At 25.0% G+C, this 18,610-nt stretch overlaps 1 protein-coding gene across 1 annotated transcript; it reads left to right on the top strand.

Annotated features, from left to right (window-relative positions):
- The first annotated feature begins 9,273 nt into the window (after window positions 1-9,273).
- LOC134834304 (monocyte to macrophage differentiation factor) lies at window positions 9,274-12,170 on the top strand. Its single transcript, XM_063848926.1, has 3 exons — window positions 9,274-9,419; window positions 9,828-10,042; window positions 11,125-12,170. Exons 1-3 carry the CDS (start codon window positions 9,401-9,403, stop codon window positions 11,746-11,748), a joined length of 858 nt encoding a protein of 285 aa, XP_063704996.1. The 5' UTR covers window positions 9,274-9,400; the 3' UTR covers window positions 11,749-12,170.
- Window positions 12,171-18,610: the final 6,440 nt, after the last annotated feature.

Genomic DNA, 18,610 nt, shown 5'->3' on the forward strand with positions numbered 1-18,610 from the left:
TTGACAAAAATTGCTTTGACACAGTTTTTGACACAGTTTTTTTTCTCTTGATTTAGTTTTTAAAACAAAACTATGTCAAAGGAAATTTTTTTTTTCAGTTTCAATTTTTTGGCAGTTTTGAGTTATAAAATGATTAAAAATGATAAATTAGAGCCCTCTGATAAATTTTTATCCATTTGGAGCAAGATTTGACAAAAAATGGCTTTGACACAGTTTTTGACACAGTTTTTTTTCTCTTGATTTAGTTTTTAAAACAAAATTATGTCAAAGGAAATTTTTTTTTTCAGTTTCAATTTTTTGGCAGTTTTGAGTTATAAAATGATTAAAAATGATAAATTAGAGCCCTCTGATAAATTTTTATCCATTTGGAGCAAGATTTGACAAAAAATTGCTTTGACACAGTTTTTTTTTCTCTTGATTTAGTTTTTAAAACAAAACTATGTCAAAGGAAATTTTTTTTTCAGTTTCAATTTTTTGGCAGTTTTGAGTTATAAAATGATTAAAAATGATAAATTAGAGCCCTCTGATAAATTTTTATCCATTTGGAGCAAGATTTGACAAAAATGGCTTTGACACAGTTTTTGACACAGTTTTTTTTCTCTTGATTTAGTTTTTAAAACAAAACTATGTCAAAGGAAATTTTTTTTTCAGTTTCAATTTTTTGGCAGTTTTGAGTTATAAAATGATTAAAAATGATAAATTAGAGCCCTCTGATAAATTTTTATCCATTTGGAGCAAGATTTGACAAAAAATGGCTTTGACACAGTTTTTGACACAGTTTTTTTTCTCTTGATTTAGTTTTTAAAACAAAACTATGTCAAAGGAAATTTTTTTTTTCAGTTTCAATTTTTTGGCAGTTTTGAGTTATAAAATGATTAAAAATGATAAATTAGAGCCCTCTGATAAATTTTTATCCATTTGGAGCAAGATTTGACAAAAATGGCTTTGACACAGTTTTTGACACAGTTTTTTTTCTCTTGATTTAGTTTTTAAAACAAAACTATGTCAAAGGAAATTTTTTTTTTCAGTTTCAATTTTTTGGCAGTTTTGAGTTATAAAATGATTAAAAATGATAAATTAGAGCCCTCTGATAAATTTTTATCCATTTGGAGCAAGATTTGACAAAAATGGCTTTGACACAGTTTTTGACACAGTTTTTTTTCTCTTGATTTAGTTTTTAAAACAAAACTATGTCAAAGGAAATTTTTTTTTTCAGTTTCAATTTTTTGGCAGTTTTGAGTTATAAAATGATTAAAAATGATAAATTAGAGCCCTCTGATAAATTTTTATCCATTTGGAGCAAGATTTGACAAAAAATGGCTTTGACACAGTTTTTGACACAGTTTTTTTTCTCTTGATTTAGTTTTTAAAACAAAACTATGTCAAAGGAAATTTTTTTTTCAGTTTCAATTTTTTGGCAGTTTTGAGTTATAAAATGATTAAAAATGATAAATTAGAGCCCTCTGATAAATTTTTATCCATTTGGAGCAAGATTTGACAAAAATTGCTTTGACACAGTTTTTGACACAGTTTTTTTTCTCTTGATTTAGTTTTTAAAACAAAACTATGTCAAAGGAAATTTTTTTTTCAGTTTCAATTTTTTGGCAGTTTTGAGTTATAAAATGATTAAAAATGATAAATTAGAGCCCTCTGATAAATTTTTATCCATTTGGAGCAAGATTTGACAAAAAATGGCTTTGACACAGTTTTTGACACAGTTTTTTTTCTCTTGATTTAGTTTTTAAAACAAAACTATGTCAAAGGAAATTTTTTTTTTCAGTTTCAATTTTTTGGCAGTTTTGAGTTATAAAATGATTAAAAATGATAAATTAGAGCCCTCTGATAAATTTTTATCCATTTGGAGCAAGATTTGACAAAAAATGGCTTTGACACAGTTTTTGACACAGTTTTTTTTCTCTTGATTTAGTTTTTAAAACAAAACTATGTCAAAGGAAATTTTTTTTTTCAGTTTCAATTTTTTGGCAGTTTTGAGTTATAAAATGATTAAAAATGATAAATTAGAGCCCTCTGATAAATTTTTATCCATTTGGAGCAAGATTTGACAAAAAATGGCTTTGACACAGTTTTTGACACAGTTTTTTTTCTCTTGATTTAGTTTTTAAAACAAAACTATGTCAAAGGAAATTTTTTTTTTCAGTTTCAATTTTTTGGCAGTTTTGAGTTATAAAATGATTAAAAATGATAAATTAGAGCCCTCTGATAAATTTTTATCCATTTGGAGCAAGATTTGACAAAAAATGGCTTTGACACAGTTTTTGACACAGTTTTTTTTCTCTTGATTTAGTTTTTAAAACAAAACTATGTCAAAGGAAATTTTTTTTTCAGTTTCAATTTTTTGGCAGTTTTGAGTTATAAAATGATTAAAAATGATAAATTAGAGCCCTCTGATAAATTTTTATCCATTTGGAGCAAGATTTGACAAAAAATGGCTTTGACACAGTTTTTGACACAGTTTTTTTTCTCTTGATTTAGTTTTTAAAACAAAACTATGTCAAAGGAAATTTTTTTTTTCAGTTTCAATTTTTTGGCAGTTTTGAGTTATAAAATGATTAAAAATGATAAATTAGAGCCCTCTGATAAATTTTTATCCATTTGGAGCAAGATTTGACAAAAAATGGCTTTGACACAGTTTTTGACACAGTTTTTTTTCTCTTGATTTAGTTTTTAAAACAAAACTATGTCAAAGGAAATTTTTTTTTTCAGTTTCAATTTTTTGGCAGTTTTGAGTTATAAAATGATTAAAAATGATAAATTAGAGCCCTCTGATAAATTTTTATCCATTTGGAGCAAGATTTGACAAAAAATGGCTTTGACACAGTTTTTGACACAGTTTTTTTTCTCTTGATTTAGTTTTCAAAACAAAACTATGTCAAAGGATTTTTTTTTTCAGTTTCAATTTTTTGGCAGTTTAGAGTTGCAAAATGAATAAAAATGATAAATTAGAGCCCATCTGATAAATTTTTATCCATTTGGAGCAAGATTTGACAAAAAATGGCTTTGACACAGTTTTTGACACAGTTTTTTTTCTCTTGATTTAGTTTTTAAAACAAAACTATGTCAAAGGAAATTTTTTTTTCAGTTTCAATTTTTTGGCAGTTTTGAGTTATAAAATGATTAAAAATGATAAATTAGAGCCCTCTGATAAATTTTTATCCATTTGGAGCAAGATTTGACAAAAAATGGCTTTGACACAGTTTTTGACACAGTTTTTTTTCTCTTGATTTAGTTTTTAAAACAAAACTATGTCAAAGGAAATTTTTTTTTTCAGTTTCAATTTTTTGGCAGTTTTGAGTTATAAAATGATTAAAAATGATAAATTAGAGCCCTCTGATAAATTTTTATCCATTTGGAGCAAGATTTGACAAAAAATGGCTTTGACACAGTTTTTGACACAGTTTTTTTTCTCTTGATTTAGTTTTTAAAACAAAACTATGTCAAAGGAAATTTTTTTTTCAGTTTCAATTTTTTGGCAGTTTTGAGTTATAAAATGATTAAAAATGATAAATTAGAGCCCTCTGATAAATTTTTATCCATTTGGAGCAAGATTTGACAAAAAATGGCTTTGACACAGTTTTTGACACAGTTTTTTTTCTCTTGATTTAGTTTTTAAAACAAAACTATGTCAAAGGAAATTTTTTTTTTCAGTTTCAATTTTTTGGCAGTTTTGAGTTATAAAATGATTAAAAATGATAAATTAGAGCCCTCTGATAAATTTTTATCCATTTGGAGCAAGATTTGACAAAAAATGGCTTTGACACAGTTTTTGACACAGTTTTTTTTCTCTTGATTTAGTTTTTAAAACAAAACTATGTCAAAGGAAATTTTTTTTTTCAGTTTCAATTTTTTGGCAGTTTTGAGTTATAAAATGATTAAAAATGATAAATTAGAGCCCTCTGATAAATTTTTATCCATTTGGAGCAAGATTTGACAAAAAATGGCTTTGACACAGTTTTTGACACAGTTTTTTTTCTCTTGATTTAGTTTTTAAAACAAAACTATGTCAAAGGAAATTTTTTTTTCAGTTTCAATTTTTTGGCAGTTTTGAGTTATAAAATGATTAAAAATGATAAATTAGAGCCCTCTGATAAATTTTTATCCATTTGGAGCAAGATTTGACAAAAATTGCTTTGACACAGTTTTTGACACAGTTTTTTTTCTCTTGATTTAGTTTTTAAAACAAAACTATGTCAAAGGAAAATTTTTTTTTTTTCAATTTCAATTTTTTGGCAGTTTTGAGTTATAAAATGATTAAAAATGATAAATTAGAGCCCTCTGATAAATTTTTATCCATTTGGAGCAAGATTTGACAAAAATTGCTTTGACACAGTTTTTGACACAGTTTTTTTTCTCTTGATTTAGTTTTTAAAACAAAACTATGTCAAAGGAAATTTTTTTTTTCAGTTTCAATTTTTTGGCAGTTTTGAGTTATAAAATGATTAAAAATGATAAATTAGAGCCCTCTGATAAATTTTTATCCATTTGGAGCAAGATTTGACAAAAAATGGCTTTGACACAGTTTTTGACACAGTTTTTTTTCTCTTGATTTAGTTTTTAAAACAAAACTATGTCAAAGGAAATTTTTTTTTCAGTTTCAATTTTTTGGCAGTTTTGAGTTATAAAATGATTAAAAATGATAAATTAGAGCCCTCTGATAAATTTTTATCCATTTGGAGCAAGATTTGACAAAAATGGCTTTGACACAGTTTTTGACACAGTTTTTTTTCTCTTGATTTAGTTTTTAAAACAAAACTATGTCAAAGGAAATTTTTTTTTCAGTTTCAATTTTTTGGCAGTTTTGAGTTATAAAATGATTAAAAATGATAAATTAGAGCCCTCTGATAAATTTTTATCCATTTGGAGCAAGATTTGACAAAAATTGCTTTGACACAGTTTTTGACACAGTTTTTTTTCTCTTGATTTAGTTTTTAAAACAAAACTATGTCAAAGGAAATTTTTTTTTCAGTTTCAATTTTTTGGCAGTTTTGAGTTAAAAATGATTAAAAATGATAAATTAGAGCCCTCTGATAAATTTTTATCCATTTGGAGCAAGATTTGACAAAAAATGGCTTTGACACAGTTTTTGACACAGTTTTTTTTCTCTTGATTTAGTTTTTAAAACAAAACTATGTCAAAGGAAATTTTTTTTTCAGTTTCAATTTTTTGGCAGTTTTGAGTTAAAAAATGATTAAAAATGATAAATTAGAGCCCTCTGATAAATTTTTATCCATTTGGAGCAAGATTTGACAAAAATTGCTTTGACACAGTTTTTTTTCTCTTGATTTAGTTTTTAAAACAAAACTATGTCAAAGGAAATTTTTTTTTTCAGTTTCAATTTTTTGGCAGTTTTGAGTTAAAAAATGATTAAAAATGATAAATTAGAGCCCTCTGATAAATTTTTATCCATTTGGAGCAAGATTTGACTAAAAATGGCTTTGACACAGTTTTTGACACAGTTTTTTTTCTCTTGATTTAGTTTTTAAAACAAAACTATGTCAAAGGAAATTTTTTTTTCAGTTTCAATTTTTTGGCAGTTTTGAGTTATAAAATGATTAAAAATGATAAATTAGAGCCCTCTGATAAATTTTTATCCATTTGGAGCAAGATTTGACAAAAATTGCTTTGACACAGTTTTTGACACAGTTTTTTTTCTCTTGATTTAGTTTTTAAAACAAAACTATGTCAAAGGAAATTTTTTTTTTCAGTTTCAATTTTTTGGCAGTTTTGAGTTATAAAATGATTAAAAATGATAAATTAGAGCCCTCTGATAAATTTTTATCCATTTGGAGCAAGATTTAACAAAAATTGCTTTGACACTTTGACACAGTTTTTTTTCTCTTGATTTAGTTTTTAAAACAAAACTATGTCAAAGGAAATTTTTTTTTCAGTTTCAATTTTTTGGCAGTTTTGAGTTATAAAATGATTAAAAATGATAAATTAGAGCCCTCTGATAAATTTTTATCCATTTGGAGCAAGATTTGACTAAAAATGGCTTTGACACAGTTTTTGACACAGTTTTTTTTCTCTTGATTTAGTTTTTAAAACAAAACTATGTCAAAGGAAATTTTTTTTTCAGTTTCAATTTTTTGGCAGTTTTGAGTTATAAAATGATTAAAAATGATAAATTAGAGCCCTCTGATAAATTTTTATCCATTTGGAGCAAGATTTGACAAAAATGGCTTTGACACAGTTTTTGACACAGTTTTTTTTCTCTTGATTTAGTTTTTAAAACAAAACTATGTCAAAGGAAATTTTTTTTTTCAGTTTCAATTTTTTGGCAGTTTTGAGTTATAAAATGATTAAAAATGATAAATTAGAGCCCTCTGATAAATTTTTATCCATTTGGAGCAAGATTTGACAAAAAATGGCTTTGACACAGTTTTTGACACAGTTTTTTTTCTCTTGATTTAGTTTTTAAAACAAAACTATGTCAAAGGAAATTTTTTTTTCAGTTTCAATTTTTTGGCAGTTTTGAGTTATAAAATGATTAAAAATGATAAATTAGAGCCCTCTGATAAATTTTTATCCATTTGGAGCAAGATTTGACAAAAAATGGCTTTGACACAGTTTTTGACACAGTTTTTTTTCTCTTGATTTAGTTTTTAAAACAAAACTATGTCAAAGGAAATTTTTTTTTTCAGTTTCAATTTTTTGGCAGTTTTGAGTTATAAAATGATTAAAAATGATAAATTAGAGCCCTCTGATAAATTTTTATCCATTTGGAGCAAGATTTGACAAAAAATGGCTTTGACACAGTTTTTGACACAGTTTTTTTTCTCTTGATTTAGTTTTTAAAACAAAACTATGTCAAAGGAAATTTTTTTTTCAGTTTCAATTTTTTGGCAGTTTTGAGTTATAAAATGATTAAAAATGATAAATTAGAGCCCTCTGATAAATTTTTATCCATTTGGAGCAAGATTTGACAAAAAATGGCTTTGACACAGTTTTTGACACAGTTTTTTTTCTCTTGATTTAGTTTTTAAAACAAAACTATGTCAAAGGAAATTTTTTTTTCAGTTTCAATTTTTTGGCAGTTTTGAGTTATAAAATGATTAAAAATGATAAATTAGAGCCCTCTGATAAATTTTTATCCATTTGGAGCAAGATTTGACAAAAAATGGCTTTGACACAGTTTTTGACACAGTTTTTTTTCTCTTGATTTAGTTTTTAAAACAAAACTATGTCAAAGGAAATTTTTTTTTCAGTTTCAATTTTTTGGCAGTTTTGAGTTATAAAATGATTAAAAATGATAAATTAGAGCCCTCTGATAAATTTTTATCCATTTGGAGCAAGATTTGACAAAAAATGGCTTTGACACAGTTTTTGACACAGTTTTTTTTCTCTTGATTTAGTTTTTAAAACAAAACTATGTCAAAGGAAATTTTTTTTTTCAGTTTCAATTTTTTGGCAGTTTTGAGTTATAAAATGATTAAAAATGATAAATTAGAGCCCTCTGATAAATTTTTATCCATTTGGAGCAAGATTTGACAAAAAATGGCTTTGACACAGTTTTTGACACAGTTTTTTTTCTCTTGATTTAGTTTTTAAAACAAAACTATGTCAAAGGAAATTTTTTTTTTCAGTTTCAATTTTTTGGCAGTTTTGAGTTATAAAATGATTAAAAATGATAAATTAGAGCCCTCTGATAAATTTTTATCCATTTGGAGCAAGATTTGACTAAAAATGGCTTTGACACAGTTTTTGACACAGTTTTTTTTCTCTTGATTTAGTTTTTAAAACAAAACTATGTCAAAGGAAATTTTTTTTTCAGTTTCAATTTTTTGGCAGTTTTGAGTTATAAAATGATTAAAAATGATAAATTAGAGCCCTCTGATAAATTTTTATCCATTTGGAGCAAGATTTGACAAAAATTGCTTTGACACAGTTTTTGACACAGTTTTTTTTCTCTTGATTTAGTTTTTAAAACAAAACTATGTCAAAGGAAATTTTTTTTTCAGTTTCAATTTTTTGGCAGTTTTGAGTTATAAAATGATTAAAAATGATAAATTAGAGCCCTCTGATAAATTTTTATCCATTTGGAGCAAGATTTGACAAAAATTGCTTTGACACAGTTTTTGACACAGTTTTTTTTCTCTTGATTTAGTTTTTAAAACAAAACTATGTCAAAGGAAATTTTTTTTTTCAGTTTCAATTTTTTGGCAGTTTTGAGTTAAAAAATGATTAAAAATGATAAATTAGAGCCCTCTGATAAATTTTTATCCATTTGGAGCAAGATTTGACTAAAAATGGCTTTGACACAGTTTTTGACACAGTTTTTTTTCTCTTGATTTAGTTTTTAAAACAAAACTATGTCAAAGGAAATTTTTTTTTCAGTTTCAATTTTTTGGCAGTTTTGAGTTAAAAAATGATTAAAAATGATAAATTAGAGCCCTCTGATAAATTTTTATCCATTTGGAGCAAGATTTGTCAAAAATTGCTTTGACACAGTTTTTGACACAGTTTTTTTTCTCTTGATTTAGTTTTTAAAACAAAACTATGTCAAAGGAAATTTTTTTTTTCAGTTTCAATTTTTTGGCAGTTTTGAGTTAAAAAATGATTAAAAATGATAAATTAGAGCCCTCTGATAAATTTTTATCCATTTGGAGCAAGATTTGACTAAAAATGGCTTTGACACAGTTTTTGACACAGTTTTTTTTCTCTTGATTTAGTTTTTAAAACAAAACTATGTCAAAGGAAATTTTTTTTTCAGTTTCAATTTTTTGGCAGTTTTGAGTTAAAAAATGATTAAAAATGATAAATTAGAGTCCCCTGATAAATTTTTATCCATTTAGAGCAAGATTTGACAAAAATTGCTTTGACACAGTTTTTGACACAGTTTTTTTTCTCTTGATTTAGTTTTTAAAACAAAACTATGTCAAAGGAAATTTTTTTTTCAGTTTCAATTTTTTGGCAGTTTTGAGTTAAAAAATGATTAAAAATGATAAATTAGAGCCCTCTGATAAATTTTTATTCACTTGGAGCAAGATTTGTCAAAAATGCCCCTGACACAGTTTTGAAAAAAAAATCTAAATCAAGCATTACTCTTGATAAACTTCAGACTCATAAAAAATATTTAAAATTAAAAAAAAAAATAAAACAAATTAAACCGTCAATACATAAAAATAAATTTCAAATCAAAGAGGCCCATACCTTATTTCATCGCCATCAACCCGGAAATGCGACAAAAATCCGAACTAACCCCATATAAAAAATCCAAATAAATTGTCACTTACCTTCAGTCTTCTTCCAGTCTTCAATCGCATCGGTTCCTAAATTTATTTTTTTCGCAATTCCCACAGGATTTAAGCCATCCAGGCACTTGGAAATTGCAAAACATCATTTCAGTTGTGACGACAGCCTCGAAAAACCCAAAAGTTCATTGATGAGCAGTCCCAAACACGGTAAATGCGGCTTTTTTGCATGTAAAGATAAACATTGGACCTTGTAAATAAACAGCGACTTTGTTATTTACAAAAGTTCATTGCTCCCTTGCCGATAAATAAATTACTTGAGAATTTATCGATGACCAACGTTGCCAATTTCCGTGCGCCCAAAATTTGTTTATTTTTATTTGGCGAAACAAATTAGCGCTTCATTGTCAAGGTTTTGCAAATTTCTCATTATTATCGATTAATGAGGTCATATAAAAGCAAACTAAATGAAATTAAACATTTTGCGAATTATTTTTAGAATTTCTCGTGTGGCACGTTTTCGAAACACACATATTTTGTAATAACTACCTGACAATGACCTTGATGCTATGCTCTGCATAATAAAAATAATTTAAAATTTCATTCGTCAATTTTTAGTGTCGTCGTCGTCGGAAGATGGAATTTTTCGTCGAAAATTAGAAGGAAGAAGCAATGAAAAACGAGAAATGGACCGAAAAGCCTGCAGCGCAGTCCAGCAATTGCGAATGAAGATGCAAACGCAGTGGGAAAAACTTCCATGGGAGAGACTCAAAAGTGTCAAATGGAAAAATGATCGAGTTACGAAGCAGGGAGCTGCTTATGTGCCCACAGAGGTAATTATTTCTTGGCAAGATAATGTGAATTTAGTTCCGTTCTAGGCGGAATTCGATTAAATAATCGCCAATGAATTATCTTTTCGTCACTGCGCGACAACATGATGGTTATTATCGATAATTCGGTAAAAACGAGACTTGTTGACGATTGTTCGATAACAAATTAATGAGGTGATACTTGATTGAAATCTAATTCGCGGCAATTATCGCGTTGCTTGTTCAAGAGATTAGTTAATAATTGAATTGATATAATTTGGATTGCTGCAAATTATTTTAAAAAATTTAATTTGATGAATTTATTAAAGAATTTGAGCTCAAATTGAGCAAAAAATTTAAAAAAATTAAGATTGAATTTCTTATTAACTTTTTAATTTTTTTTTTTAATTTTTTAATTATTTAAAAAGATTTTTAATTTTTAAAAATTTCAATTATTTAATTTTTTTTAATACTTCTAATTTTTATTATTTTAAATATTTTTTTAAATAATTGATGTCTTACGATATTTCTAAAAATTTTTACATAATTTACTATTTTTAAAATTTTTAATATTTTAAATTAATTTTCGTAATTAAAAATTTCATTAAAAAAATTAAATTAATTAATTTAATGAAATTTATTTAATTTTTTCTGATTTCTGAAAAAAATTAGAAGAAAATTTAAAAATAATTAATTTTTTTTTTTAAATTCTCTTAAAAAAATTAAAAATAATTCAAAAAAAAAAATAAAATATTTAAAAATTTTTAACTAATTTTTTTAAATAAAAATAAAATATGAGAAATTATAAAAAAAATTAAAATTTAATAAAAATTCAATATTATTTTTTTAAAATTTATTTTTAAAAAATTAAAAAAAAATCCATTTGAAACATAATAATTAATTAATTAGCTGATACTTGAATGAAATCAAATTTTGCGATAATTATCATGTCACTTATCTCACTTTTAGTAAATAAATTAATTTATGACGACTTACTCACCGTTTAAAGTTCCTCCAATTCATTATTTGCGACACTCGATGTTATCTTATCAAAATTTTTCATTTTTTTTTTTCACTTTTTAACTAATATTTCACTTTTTTTCCAGATCGAACACATTGCGAATGTAATTTCTCACGGCATCTGGATAATTCCGGCATTTTACGCGTTCCTGCATCTCCTTCTTCGAAGTCAGAGCTCCTCACAAACACTCGCAGCAATAATTTACGGCATCTCCCTCTCGTCCCTATTCTTCATTTCCACATGTTTCCATAGCGTTCATTATTGTGCGGAGCACACGACGCTCAAAGACACCCTTCATCGCTGTGATCGCGCCATGATCTACATTTTCATCGCCGGTTCGTACTACCCGTGGCTCAGTTTAGGCGATCCGCTTCACCCGACGATCTGTTTCGCCTTCAAATGGGCAATTTGGATCCTTGCCGCCCTCGGAATCCTGTATCAGCAATTGTATCACGAGCGTTTCAAGACTCTCGAAACCGTCTTTTACGTCATCATGGGCCTCGGACCGTCTGTCGTGATAATTTTGTACGGACACGAGTTCATGGGCATGTCGGAACTCAAACTGGGCGGATTAATTTACATCTTGGGCATTGCGTTCTTCAAGGCAGACGGCATCATTCCCTTTGCGCACAGCATCTGGCATTTGTTTGTCGTGCTCGCAGCTTCCGTGCATTATTATGCGATTTTGAATTATTTGTATCCAGACTAAAAGTGAATGGAAAATTTGTGAAAAAATTCTGATCTCAATTTTTTTAAGGAATCGTGTGCAAAAAATACTCAACATCACACCGAAAATTAATAGTTCAACAGTAGTGCCAACTAAAAGACAAAAAAATAAACAAATAGTAACTAAAAAGCTTCCTCGTTAAGCTTTCCAAGAAAAATTCACCGATTTTTAGAAAAATATTCGAATTTTGACCAATATTGTTAACGATTTCATAGAAACCAACAAACTACTTATAGAATTAAGATACAAAAAAAAGAGTGAAAACTTTTTTCAATACTCGAAAAAATGATCGAAGATCGAGATTATTTTTTGTAGTTGTAGAAAATACGATTTTATGTTATACTATATGTTTTCTGTGAGAAAATCTTTATTTATATGTGCAAAGAAAAAAAAATGTCTAGAAGAAAAAAGCTAAACTAAATACTTATGAATAAATTTAATTTAATGAAAAATTGTAATTACGAGTTTTTTATTTTTACATAAAATTCTATTAAAATGTATCATTTTATGAAAACAATATTTTTGATATGAAATTTTTTAAATTGAAAAAAAAAAAATAATTATATTTTTTAATATTGTAAATTTTTACTTTTTTTAATAATTTAAATTACTATTTATTAAAAAAATTTTTCAATGGGTTTTTTTTTAAATTCTTGATAAATTTCGTTTAATTTTAAGTTTATAAAATATTTTAGTTTTTTTTTTTCAAAAAATTAAATTTTTAAGCGTTTTTATAATTTTATTATTTTTCTAAGTTTGCCTTTTTATTTTTTTTTTTTAATTTTTTTCCAAAAAATATTTTTTTTAATTTAATAATATATTTTTTATTCTCGTTAATTTAAATTTATACAAATAAATCAAATTTTTTATTTAAAATTTTTATTTTTTAATATTGCATTTTATTTATTTTCTTAAAAAAATTATTTTTAAAATTTTTGGTAAATTAATTAATTGTTTTTTGTTGAAAAAAAATTAATTTATTTAAATAAACTTAAATTTTTATTCATTTTATTATTTTAATTAATTTCGTTAAAGTTTTAAAATTTTTTTGTTTGTTTTTTAATTTTATTTGTTTTCTTAAAAATTTAATTTTTAAAAATTTTCTGACATTTGGTATTTAATTAATTTATTTATTTTTATTTTTTTTCTAACACTCCTTTATTTTTTCCTCAGTCTAACAAAAAGTTTCAAAATTTCAAAATGTAATTTTTATATGACTAAATTTTTAGTAAAAAATTCTATAAAATAAATCAAATAAAGACTAAAATACCGTTTAATCAACTTGAAAAATGAGAAAATTCAAATTCCAATATCACTTCCATTATTCCAGGCTGGATGTCTGTTTCTATACGCATACACGGTACGATGATGTCTGTACGTCGCTACAGAAACCCGTATGTGAGCATAGTGTTTGTACAGAATTTTTTTCTGTGAGCTGGGAAATGTACAAAATCATTTTCTGTGAACTGGGTCACGTACCGACATTTGATTGTGACCTGGTCGGAAATTATTTTCTCTGCATTGGGGTGCCATGAGTGGTTTGAGTTCCATTACTCACCATTTCCCATTATATACCGGTAACTGTAAACCCATATATTCACCAAATTCACCATCGCCTATGTCATGCACTGAAATTCAAAACAATCACACATTAGTTGAAAATCAACCTTTGTCTGTTAGACATCTTTCGTTCTTGCGTTCCTTATCAGACAAGGAATTTCTCATCTGATCGGGATTAATTTGAAAATTTTAAATGTTTACAAGAAAAAAAAAATATGCGGAACATCTGAAAAATACTCAATTTACATAAAAATCTACTCGGCAAGTGAATAAAAAGTGAAAAAAGTAAAAATAGAGAGTTCATAAAATTTAATAAAAATAAAAATACTCACAGTGTTTATACTTGGATTTACTCCGTTCTTCATCGTCTTCTGTTACAACATCTCCTCAGTGCGACGAGAAATAAGAAGAAGAAATGTTTTATGAGATGCTTTTGTTTTGATTATATCATCAATGCACACACGTTCAACTTGCAATGAAAGAAAATCTCTCCATTGAAGAAAAATAGTGAAAAACGTAAAAAAAAGTTTTGTGGCTTGAAAAAAGAAAATAAAATAAAAAAAAAGTTTACATTAGGAATTGGTGTCTAATATAAAGGTTTAAAGAAAAAAAAAATAGAAAAAAATTTAAAATTAAAAAAAAAGTTACACAAAAGGTTTAAAAAATAAAATAAAAAACGAGAAAAGTACTAATTCCAGTTTTATTGAAGCAAATATTTGAACAATAAAGAAAAGTTTGAATTAATGATGTAAAAAACTTAATGGAACATTATACGAACTACTTTAAACTTGACGATAAAAAATTATAGTTTGTACTTGTTGGTTGAGGTAAGTTTGTCAACTAATATCAACTGATTCCTTGTTAAAATAAACAAGTTTGTTGATAAGATTTTTTTTTATTTTTCGTCAATTCTTAAGTAAATAAGTAGCCGGCAAGCAATTTCAAAAAAAAAAAAAATGTCAAGATATCGAGCTCAAACATGAATTTGATAAAAATAAAAAATGTGTCAAATAATCAATTTTTATAAAAAAAAAATTGTGTTAGTATTTTTTTTCTTACTGCATTTCGAGGAAAAAATGTGATTTTATGCTGGAAATGTGTCTGTAGGAATTAATTTTTTTTTAAAATATTTTTTAAAAAATTTTTATATTTTTAATTTTAAATTTTTAGAATTTATCAATAAAGAAAAATTTATGAGGAGTTCTGAAATGAGCCAAATTCAATTTTTTGTCAATTAACTCAAATTTAAAGAATTATAAAAGGTATAAAATGGGCAAATTTTGCAATGAGGAGTACAAAAATGTGAAATTTTTGTTTTTTTTAAATGAAATTCTAAAAAAATTTTGGCTTAGTGGTTGATAAATTACTTTTTTAGAGTCCTGAAGAGTACAAAAATGTGAAAAATTTGTTTTTTTCTAATAGAATTCTTAAAAAATTTTGACCTATTGGTTGATAAATTAATTTTTTTTAGAGTCCTGAGGAGTACAAAAATGTGAAAATTTTGTTTATTTTAATGAAATTCTTTAAAAAAATTGACTTATTGCTCAATAATTTATTTTTTGGAATCCTGGGGAGTACAAAAATGTGAAAAAAAATATTTTTTGACGAAATTCTTATAAAATTTCGACTTATTACTCAATAATTTAATTTTTGGAGCTCTGAGGAGTACAAAAATGTGAAACAAAAATCTTAAAAATTAAGAAAATTGTCTCAAAATGCGGTTAAATGCCCCGATTTTTGAGAAACAATGACTCACAAACATTTAAATAAAATCCGAAACTCTAACAAACGATAAATTCATGTCCAAATATTGTTGACGTTGATGTGGTTTCGTCGAATTGAAAATTGAACATTATGATGACATTTAATGGGATCAGGTCTTTTGTTTGCATAAATAATAATTTAATAATAAATAATCAGCAGATTTGGGTATTTAATGAACTTGCGTTTGTTTGGTTTTGCCGGTTGACAGATTTATAAAAAATTTTTCGCTCGACATTTTGATTAGAATTTAATTAAAATTTATTTTTCCTGGTTCAACAATGTTGCATGCCCTTGACTTGTCATCGTCGTCACTTTGAGTCGCACTGATTTTTTTTTAAATTTCTGTCTTATCTATTCGTTCTGCCGTTTCTTACGAGTGTAATGTCATAAATTTAAATGATGATCATGTTATTGCTCATTATACGTGTTTTAATTGGAGTGATGTTGTGTTTATTGTGAATTTTATTGAGTTATTTGTGTTTTCTCTTCGACAAGTAGCGGTCTCTTTAATCTTTTTTGTTTTCATTTCAAGTGACTTGCATTATGCCGAGTCTATGAATATATTTATTAGATCAGTTCAGTAATGTATGATGATGAGAAATGTGAGTGATTTTTAATAAAAGAAGGCGATGGTTGATGGTTACTCAACCTGAAAAGAAAGGTTTTGTGTGAAATTTTTACTTTTTGTTGTTGAAAATTAAAAAAAATATTTAAAAAAAATTTATAAAAAAATTTTTTATTTTTAATAAAAATTTAAAAATAAAATTTTTAAAAAAATAATTTTGAAAAAAAAGGTTAAAAATATTTTTATTTTTTTAATGTTTAAAAAAAAAAAAAAAAATAATAAAATCAATAAAATTTAATTATTTAAATAATAATAATTTTTATATTTTAGAATAAAAAAAAATAAAATAATATAAAAATATTAATAATTAAAAAAATAATAAATAAATAAAATTAATAAAAAATAATTAAATTTTTACGTAATTAATTAAATTAAAATAAATTTTTAAAATATGTATTAAGATTGAAAATTTTATTTGTAAAATTTTTTTATTTTGAAAATTTATTTTATTTTTTTTTTTAATTTAATAAAATTGTAAATCTCAAAGTTTTAAAAATTTAATTAAATTAAATTTAATTACCTAAATTAAATTATTTAAAATAATTTTTATTAAATTAATTTTAAAAAAATAATTAAAAATAATAATTTAATATTTTTAGTCCTGAAATTTTATCAAAAAATATTATAATATAATAAAAAAAAAATAAATTTTTTAGTGAAAAATTATAAAAATAAAAAAAAATTAAGTAAAATTCCTCATAAAATAAAATTTAAATCCAACTTAAAGCTGCTACTTTAACTGCCTAACGAATAATTTCTCATGATATTAAAACACAAAAAAAAAAATAAATTGATGTCGAAAAAACAACACAAGACTCTCATTCATCACGTAGCTGCTCAATGATGGATCTGGATGTAACAAATTAAATTATTATTCGTACACACATATTTTTCCTCAAACACATACATCATCATCCGCAATCCACAACAACAAGTGACTAACGTTCGAATTCGCACGACCTACGTAACATTTTTGCTCGCAAACGGCAAAAAACTCGCCGTAAAGTTCATGTCTGTCATTCCATTTATGAGAACGCGATGCAATTTTTTTTTTCGTTGTTGCGATGCATTTCCAATTTTGATGTGCGATGTGATGTGACGTGAACAGATAATAACAATTAAAATTAAAATTAATCATAATTGTGCCGCATGTTTCACGCAGAAAAAGACGAATGAATAAAAATTTGATTGGATGAAAGTAAAATGTTACAAAACAATGAGATTAACTCGAAAAAAAATACGACTTGGAGATTTTCTGATGTTAATGGCATGATGACGATGATTGGAACAAGAAGACGTCGAGAAGCAATAAAAGCATTTTTACGACCAACTTATTTTATTGCCTTTTAACGGAGGGAGGTTCATGTTGAGTTCATGTAAAAAATCAAAACTTTGTAACTTTGTTGATTTTTTTTTCGTTTTATGAAGATGGGCCGTAATTAAAACGAAATTTACACAAAATTTGAATGAAAAGTGTTTTGTCACCTCATATTCTAAATCATCATGGAGCGTGACCTGGGCAAATACAATGAGAATTAAAAAGTTCATGATATGGCATAATTTCACCTTAGCTCGTCGTTACTGCGTTATGGCAGGTACATGATTTGAAGTAAATTAATTTTATCTTTAAGGCAAGTGAAATTTTTAAAAATGTTTCATTTTTTATCCTTAATTTTTTTTCAGAAATAATTTTAAAATTAGAAAAAAAAAATTAAAATAAATTTAAATTTTTATAATTTTTAATTTTTTTTTTAAAAATTTTTTAATTTTTAAAATAAATTTTTAATTTTTAAATATTTTTATAATTTTTAATTTTTTTTATAATTTAAAATATTTTTATAATTTTAATTTTTTTTAATTTTTTTTCTAATTTTTTTTTTTAATTTTTTAAAATTTTTAATTTTAATTTTTTTTTTTATAATTTTTAAAAATATTTTTTAATTTTTAAATTTTTAATTTTTTTTAATTTTATAATTCTAAAATTTTTTTTAATAATTTTTATAATTTTTTAAAATTTTTTTATAATTTTTAATTTTTTTTTATAATTTTTAATTTTTTTTATAATTTTTAAATTTTTTATAATATTATTTTTTTTATTTAAATAATTTTAAAAATTTTTTTAAATCAAAAAATCCAAAAATTATTATTTTTATTTAAACTTTTAAATTTTTTTAAAAAAATAAATTAAGTAAAAAAAAGTGAAATATTTTTAAAAATTGCACTTGCCTCATTATGATGTTTTTTCTTTGAACCTGTAAAAAAATCTTTAAACAGGAGTAAAATAATAATAATATGTTCCAGGTACAATATTACAACAAAGGTTATATAATATCGTTGGATATGTTATTAAAAACACATGATTTCTAAACTACACGAACATCAAAGGTACACCAGATTTCGTAGAAGAAGAAAGAAATCAGGAAGAAAAATAATACTGAGACTAATCCATGAGTAAATAAACAAACACACATTACATGCCTTTTACAACGTAGGTAAAACCTTCGTTGGTTCGATAGACAGAAACTTTTGTTTTTTTTTCGTTGTACGAAGAACAAGGCAACATGCTGATGATGAATTACGTTTCATTTTAAAATCATGTGTGTGTCTTATGTGCTGCCTGCGTCGACGTCATTTGAGTTTCTTTTCAAATTATTATTTACTTTATCAAGTTTTTGTTTGTGGATGTGGGATGAACGTTTAAATCATCTTCGGTTTGTGTGTGTTTTGTTCTGTGTTGTACGTGTGGCTTGGCTGGTAGATAATCATCAATTTTTGTTGTGAAGGAAGGATTTTTGGGTCTTTGGATCGATATTCTTGCGATGTTCTTTATTTGTGTGACAAAAAGTTGATGATTATCTCTTTTGTTTGTGGATTTGTCAATAAAGTTGTAAAAAA

The sequence above is a fragment of the Culicoides brevitarsis genome, chromosome 3 (assembly GCF_036172545.1).
Source record: "Culicoides brevitarsis isolate CSIRO-B50_1 chromosome 3, AGI_CSIRO_Cbre_v1, whole genome shotgun sequence".
Classification (NCBI taxonomy): domain Eukaryota; kingdom Metazoa; phylum Arthropoda; class Insecta; order Diptera; family Ceratopogonidae; genus Culicoides; species Culicoides brevitarsis.